Source organism: Rhinoraja longicauda, chromosome 16 (genome assembly GCF_053455715.1).
Source record: "Rhinoraja longicauda isolate Sanriku21f chromosome 16, sRhiLon1.1, whole genome shotgun sequence".
NCBI lineage: Eukaryota > Metazoa > Chordata > Chondrichthyes > Rajiformes > Arhynchobatidae > Rhinoraja > Rhinoraja longicauda.
In genome coordinates this window covers 20,037,430-20,045,350 of record NC_135968.1, presented here as the reverse complement: position 1 = coordinate 20,045,350, position 7,921 = coordinate 20,037,430, and the positions used below count along the sequence as shown (strand labels likewise).

General features: G+C 49.6%; 1 protein-coding gene across 1 annotated transcript in view; it reads left to right on the top strand.

Annotated features, from left to right (window-relative positions):
- Positions 1–908: 908 nt before the first annotated feature.
- Positions 909–7,921, top strand: part of trim8b (tripartite motif containing 8b) — a 71,788-nt gene continuing 64,775 nt past the window's right edge. Inside the window, 1 exon segment of the mRNA XM_078413376.1 lies at positions 909–2,561. Coding sequence (XP_078269502.1) covers positions 1,917–2,561 — 645 coding nt within the window. The 5' untranslated portion in view covers positions 909–1,916.

The window sequence follows — 7,921 nt, the reverse complement described above, 5'->3', positions numbered from 1 at the left end:
AATCCAAAAATCACAAGCTTAAGGAAAAAAAATTAAACTATTATCTAGGGACCTTTCTTAAGAATTTACTGTCTAAGATGGGGAAATAATCTTGTAAAGAAGGTCGAGCGTGGAATTGGGATCTTAGATCACTGAAAGGAACACTTTGAAGCCAAGCAAGGGTGGTAACAGCAAATAACGAGGTATTCTTTCTTCACATTGACTGTGGTGGGTCCTACAAATACCACCAGCCTTGCATACGCATTTCTGACTTCGGTTACAAGATTAGGATCACGGCCCTATTTCAAAGTGATTTCTTTTTAAAGGGGTGATTCAAATTAGTATTACACATCTTTAGTGATCTAATTTAGACATAAATCCCCCAGAGATTTTCTGAGTCAAGCTTCATCACATTTCCGAAGCAAATGTGTTTTAATATGTTGTAAACATAAATGTAAAATTCTCCAATTCTAGACTCTCGTGGGGACCACAAAGACTACATCAGTTTATGCATGAATAGTTTCATGGTCGAGTCCGCGTGAAATATAATTGCCGTACAATCTCCAACAAATCTTTTCCAGCGAGGATATACACTTTTTTTTCATACCATTTATTAATCTTGATAATATTTCAGAATGGAATCGAATCAAATTTTAAACAAACGTTTTTAAATATTCCTACACGTTTTAAGATATCTTGTTTGATTCAATACTGTTACCAACTTACGTTGTTTCGATTGTAAAACTGATTAAAAAAAATAAATGTACGACTCGAATTATGACAAAGTTTTAGCAGGCATTTCCTATTTAATTGCATTTCCTACTCTCGATAAAAAGAATTATCACATGACCAAAAACAAGGGGGAGCTAAACCCAATTTGGGCAGTACACTGGATTTTTATTTTGGTGATAAGACCACAGAGAATTTTTTTTCCATATTTTAACTCCTCCTTTTGACTCTCCCACCCCAGCACCTCTTCCTGCGTATGATTTGAGGAAGCTTTATGGTCCATTGCCGGAGGATCAATGCCTTCCTCTGATTTGGCGTTTGTTTATTTTTATTTTTTGCATTTGTCTGCGTGAAAAAAATAGGAAAGCAGATAACATAAAAAGACACACTCGAGATTTACGAAGGAAGAAAAGGAGAGGGGGAAAAAAAGCAGAGGCAAGGAAGAAGGCAAGATGGCTGCAAACTGATTTGTGTGTGTGTTAGATTCGGATTTAAATGCTGCGAGAGCCAGCAAGCAGATTGGATTCTCGTCTCCCCTGAGTGATTATTTTATATACATGCTCGGATGTAGCTAGGACTTGGGGAGGAGAGACGAATAGTTTGGACTTGACAGAAGAGGGTGGTGTTCGATTGCAGCGAAGAAGGGAGCGAAAAAAAGCCTAAAGGAAGAAAAGGGGGTGGCTGACGACAAGAAGAAAATGTGCCAGAACTATAAATGATTTGAAATCCTCGGAGAAAGGGGGGAAGAGGAAAAAAAAAAAGTAAAATAAGCACCAACTGGAAAAGAAAGACATAGACTTGCTCAAGATGGCTGTAAACGAGTGCATGTGTTGGATTTGAAACCAAAACGCCTCTTTTTTTTCGTTCTAGAAATCTTGAAACAAGATTGGAATTTCCCCTTTAAATCTCGTTTTTTTGGAAGAGAGAGAGAGAGAGAGAGGCTTTCATGAGCTGGATGGCAGTGAGGAAGTCAGACAGTTGAGGGCTGAGGAGAAGAAAGGAGGGCGAGAATAGAGAGGGCGTGTGGGCTGAACGAGCTTTATTTGTTTTCCGTTTTTTGGCCTGGGGTCGTGTTTATTTTGTTTCCCCTGCCTACAAACACTTTCCCCCCCTTGTTTTTAAATGAGAATCTCGCCCTACCTTTGCCGCTGAGCTCGGGTGGTTGGCCGTTGGGTTTGAATTAAAAAAATAACGACTTTTTTTCCAAGATGGCTGAAAACTGGAAGAGCTGCTTCGAGGAGGAACTTCTGTGCCCCATCTGCCTGCAGGTCTTCGTCGAGCCGGTGCAGCTGCCGTGCAAGCACAACTTCTGCCGGGCTTGCATCGGCGAGGCCTGGGCCAAGGAGTCGGTCAGCCGCTGCCCCGAGTGCAACAACGTTTACCCGCAGAAGCCGGCGCTGGAGAAGAACCTCAAGCTCAGCAACATCGTGGAGAAGTTCAACTCCTTCACGGCCGACGCCGCCGCCGTGGCCGCTGCAGCCGCTTCCTCCGGTGGCGGCAACACCGGCGGCGCCGCCGCCAACTCGGATTCGTCGGCGGCCACCAACTCGGCCTACAGCCCGCTGTGCTGCCGCTACTGCCGCAACTCGCCGGCGCAGAAGGTGTGCCTGCGCTGCGACACCGGCTGCTGCCAGTCGCATGTCGGCGCGCACCTGCAGGCCGCCTCCGTCAGCGGCAGCCACTTGCTAATCGAGGCCAGGGATGCGCGGGCCTGGAGCTGCGCTCAGCACGACGCCTACCGGCTGCTGCACTGCGAGAACGACCAGGTGGCTGTGTGCCGTTATTGTTACTACATGGGCAGCCACCATGGCCACAGCATCTGCGACCTGGAGGTCAGGAGGAACGAGATACGGGTAAGGTAGCTGCATCTGCAAACCGTCCCGGGCCCCTTGTATGCGCTCTCTCCCTCTCCCTCTCCCTCTCTCTCGCGCTGTTTGTCTCTCTCTCTCTTCCTCTCCCCCTCTCTTCCTCCCCCCCTCTCTTCCTCCCCCCCTCTCTTCCTCCCCCCCTCTCTTCCTCCCCCCCTCTCTTCCTCCCCCCCTCTCTTCCTCCCCCCCTCTCTTCCTCCCCCCCTCTCTTCCTCCCCCCCTCTCTTCCTCCCCCCCTCTCTTCCTCCCCCCCTCTCTTCCTCCCCCCCTCTCTTCCTCCCCCCCTCTCTTCCTCCCCCCCTCTCTTCCTCCCCCCCTCTCTTCCTCCCCCCCTCTCTTCCTCCCCCCCTCTCTTCCTCCCCCCCTCTCTTCCTCCCCCCCTCTCTTCCTCCCCCCCTCTCTTCCTCCCCCCCTCTCTTCCTCCCCCCCTCTCTTCCTCCCCCCCTCTCTTCCTCCCCCCCTCTCTTCCTCCCCCCCTCTCTTCCTCCCCCCCTCTCTTCCTCCCCCCCTCTCTTCCTCCCCCCCTCTCTTCCTCCCCCCCTCTCTTCCTCCCCCCCTCTCTTCCTCCCCCCCTCTCTTCCTCCCCCCCTCTCTTCCTCCCCCCCTCTCTTCCTCCCCCCTCTCTTCCTCCCCCCCTCTCTTCCTCCCCCCCTCTCTTCCTCCCCCCCTCTCTTCCTCCCCCCCTCTCTTCCTCCCCCCCTCTCTTCCTCCCCCCCTCTCTTCCTCCCCCCCTCTCTTCCTCCCCCCCTCTTCCTCCCCCCCTCTTCCTCCCCCCCTCTTCCTCCCCCCCTCTTCCTCCCCCCCTCTTCCTCCCCCCCCTCTTCCTCCCCCCCCTCTTCCTCCCCCCCCTCTTCCTCCCCCCTCTTCCTCCCCCCCCTTCCTCCCCCCCCTTCCTCTCCCCTCGCTCCCCCCCTCTCTTCCTCCCCCCCTCTCTTCCTCCCCCCCTCTCTTCCTCCCCCCCTCTCTTCCTCCCCCCCTCTTCCTCCCCCCCTCTTCCTCCCCCCCTCTTCCTCCCCCCCTCTTCCTCCCCCCTCTTCCTCCCCCCCTCTTCCTCCCCCCCTCTTCCTCCCCCCCTCTTCCTCCCCCCCTCTTCCTCCCCCCCTCTTCCTCCCCCCCTCTTCCTCCCCCCCTCTTCCTCCCCCCCTCTTCCTCCCCCCCTCTTCCTCCCCCCCCTCTTCTTCCTCCCCCCCTCTTCTTCCTCCCCTCCCTCTTCTTCCTCCCCCCCCTCTTCTTCCTCCCCCCCTCTTCTTCCTCCCCCCCTCTTCTTCTTCCCCCCCTCTTCCTCCCCCCCTCTCTTCCTCCCCCCCTCTCTTCCTCCCCCCCTCTCTTCCTCCCCCCCTCTCTTCCTCCCCCCCTCTCTTCCTCCCCCCCTCTCTTCCTCCCCCCTCTCTTCCTCCCCCCTCTCTTCCTCCCCCCTCTCTTCCTCCCCCCTCTCTTCCTCCCCCCCTCTCTTCCTCCCCCCCTCTCTTCCTCCCCCCCTCTCTTCCTCCCCCCCTCTCTTCCTCCCCCCCTCTCTTCCTCCCCCCCTCTCTTCCTCCCCCCCTCTCTTCCTCCCCCCCTCTCTTCCTCCCCCCCTCTCTTCCTCCCCCCCTCTCTTCCTCCCCCCTCTCTTCCTCCCCCCCTCTCTTCCTCCCCCCCTCTCTTCCTCCCCCCCTCTCTTCCTCCCCCCCTCTCTTCCTCCCCCCCTCTCTTCCTCCCCCCCTCTCTTCCTCCCCCCCTCTCTTCCTCCCCCCCTCTCTTCCTCCCCCCCTCTCTTCCTCCCCCCTCTCTCTCCCTCCCCCTCTCTCTCTTCCTCCTCCCTCCTCCTCCTCCTCCTCCTCCCCCTCCCTCCCTCCCCCTTCTGTCTGCCTGCCTCGCTCCTTGCCCCTATCTCTTTCCCCCCTCTGCCTGCTTGCCACTTTCTTACACCCTGCCTCCTGCTTGCCTGCCTGCCTCTCTCATTTTAACTTCCCACCCTTCCCCTGTCTGGCTGTTTCTTTTCTCTCCAACGCTTCCTGTCTTTCCCTCTGTGCAGCCTGCCTGCCTTTCTTTCCTCCAACCAGTCTGTCACTCTTCTCTCCCCACCCCCTGTCTATCTGTCTGTGTTTTTTCCCATCCCCCACTCAGGCTGGCTGCCTCTTTCTTTACCTCCCTCTTTCTATAATTTCTAGATTACAATTATAATGGTGTAAACTTCAGGGAGGTTTGGTGAAGCTATTGGAGGCAGGTTTTCTGACACTTTGTCCTCTTAAACCAGTGGAAGTGAGCCAATCCTGTGGCTAAGGGCATAGATTCTAGGTGATAGGTGGGCAAACCTACAGAATGTGTGGTTAGTGTTTGGTATGAGAATGTGGAAAAATATGGGGGTTTTGGGAACGTGGCAGGGAGTGGGGTTGACAGAATGTCCTGCAGTGTTGTTGTAAACCTCCACAGGCCAAATAGCATCTTGCAATGTACCTCATTCTGTCTTTATCACTGTTAAATTCTCCTATTTTTATGTTGATGTGTATCTAGAACAGCAACGGTTGGAAATATTTGGGTCACTCACAAGTTGTGTGGATGTTTTGTCAGTGAACTTCCTCTAAAATTGTTCAACCTAATGGGAGATTGTCAACCTTGTCACCCACCACAACTGTGCCTAATCTAAAGAGTTCCAGAATTTCTTAATTTTTAGACGGGATATGTTTAATGATCAATGCTACTTCTCATCTTGGACAAAATCAATTTTCAAGTAAAATTTTTGATTCTGGATAAATCCTCAGCGATTCAATCAATATCAAAAGTTTCTCTTTTTGGAAAGGTTGAGACCTTTCAGAAGTCACTGGGCAGTTGTTCCATCGGCCATTGGACGTGAAGAGTAACTCAATGGGTTAGCCAGCATCTCTGGAGAAAAAGGATAGGTGCATTTTGGGTTGCGACCCTTCTTCAGACTGAAGTGTGATTCGTCTGAGGTGTTTAAAATACTGAGGATCCTTTCTGACAGATAAAGTGAATCGACTTCCGCTAGAAGAGGTGGGGAAGTAATTATAGCAAGACCCTGAAGGGAAGTTGGACATTATCTAGAATTCCTTTCTCTATCCCATCTGCCTGTCCCTAGCACTCCACTAAAGAAACAAGGCTCTGCATGCAACGAGCTTTCAAAGTAAGCCTCAATGGAGTTTTGTCAGGAGAGCCGGCAGTTTATGAAACCATCCCAAGGAAAATGAAGTTGATGGCTATTTCACATCATCCATGGAGTGGTGGAGCTTGTGTGAAGCTGCATTTCGTGCTTCTGGTATTTTTATTTTTCCAGCTGTAGTTTGAGTATTTTTATTTTTGTATCTTTAAAAACCCATCAATTTTTTTTAAAACTTCCTGGGCTGGTTGTGTGTGTATGAGAGATTTGTGTTGGGCACTTGCAGCAAGGTTAATAACATGGTGAGGAAAGTATCTGCGGTTTTAACATTGTTAATGTAGTCAGAGGTTCAGGGTGGAGTATTTTTCTTTCCTTTTTACTAAAATGATGAGGTGTTAGGCTGAAAGGGGCTAAGGTGTGAGAGAGTAGCTGATGTATTGGCTGTAAAACTGAAATGTTGAAATAGAAAAACAAAACTGGTTGATCTCATGAGCAAACCGTCAGATTTTTGTCATCGTTCTTGAAGCTGTAAAGGATGGAGGGAGAGTTTTATGTTATGCAGAGAACATTTGTTTTTCTGGAGATTTTTTAAACTGAGGGGAGGAAAGATTTAATAGGAACCTGAGGGGTAACTTTTTTACAGAAAGGGTGGTGGGTGTCTGGAACAGGCTGCTGGGGAGGTAGTTGCAGGTACTATCACAATTTTTAAGAAACATTTAAACAGGATAGGTTTAGATGGATATGGGCCAAACGCAGGCAGGTGCGACTAGTGCAGATGGGGCATGTTGATTGACGTGGGCGTGTTGGGCTGCAGGGCCTATTTTCATGCTGTATAAATAACTAACTCTGCCTCCATTCACCCCAAACCTGTCGAACTGAAAGCTTTTGGGGTACTTGTAATCATACAGATTTAATCTCGGAAGTTATGCTTCTTAAACAGGGCTGCCAAATCGAAGAGATTTGTTCTTCTGAATCAATGACAATCATTGTTGGGGCTTTTTATTTGAATTCTCGTCTCTTTCCTGCTCTGTCCATATTTTGCTCCACATTATAAAATCTTCCTCTTTTACCTCCCACCTCCCCCCCACACCCACCGCGACCTGGAAAAAACATAGCTACAGTGTGATACGATTGTTAATCTAAAAGAGCGGAAGTTCTGCACTTACTGCTAGGAGTTTAATCTTCCCTCCAGGTCTCTATATGCTTGGCAGCTGTTTGGGTGCCAGTATTTAATGCTCGATGCAAATATTTAAGTGAGGTTGTCATTTAAGATTTTGTGCTTGTGTATGTGTTCATCAGTGGGAAGCCATTAGTCAGCTGAGCTTGGAGGTCACAGAGTGGTGCATTAGCTAAATGCAAGCATTTTTCAAAATGAGCTAAAGGCCCTGTGTGGATAGATTGGACTGCAGGTGGGTAGGGGAGGTCACATTAAGTTCAAAATTGCCGAGTTGCTGATACAATTTATGTGAATGCATGAAGTCAGCCATTACAGCCTGCTGCTGGAAAATGAGTGTGTTTTTGGGCACTGTTCTCCATTTATTTTGAACTTTGAGATATTTTGGGCAGTCTCGAAACTAACTTTCAGAGAGCATATTTACTCTTGGCTATTTAAAATTTTTAAAGCAATTTTGATTGTAAAATGACCTCTTCACACCTTGATCTGTGGAATTCATTGCCACAGATGGCAAGTCATTGGGTATTTTTAAAGCGGAGATCGTCAGGTTCTTGATTGGTAAGGGTGCCAAAGTTTATGGAGGGCAGGCAGGAGAATGGGGTTGAGAGGGAAAGTAGATCATCCATGATCGACTGGCGGAGCACATTCGATGGGCTGAATGGCCTAATTTCCGCTCCTACGTCTTATGATCTTCATCGGGTTTCCAGTTAATCCTGTAAGGCTTTTTCAAGAGTAACAGCCAATCTGGAGGTCCACTGGGATTGGTTTATTATTGTTACGTGTACCAAGATACAGTGAGAAACTTTGTTTTGCTTGCTGTCCAGGCAAATCCTACCATTTATGATTATGTTGGGTTGAGCACAGAGAAAGGAAACAGTCCAGAATATAGTTTTGCAGCCACAGAGAAAGTACCGATTTAAAAATTGCAAGGGCAGCAACAAGGAACTACAGAATCTGGTTTACAAGCAAAAAAAATGTGCTGGAGTAACTTTGGGTCAGGCAGCATTTCTGGAGGATATGGATAAGTGCCGTTTTGGGTCAGTTCCCTCGATTGTATGAGAGGTCTGTTCAGTCGTC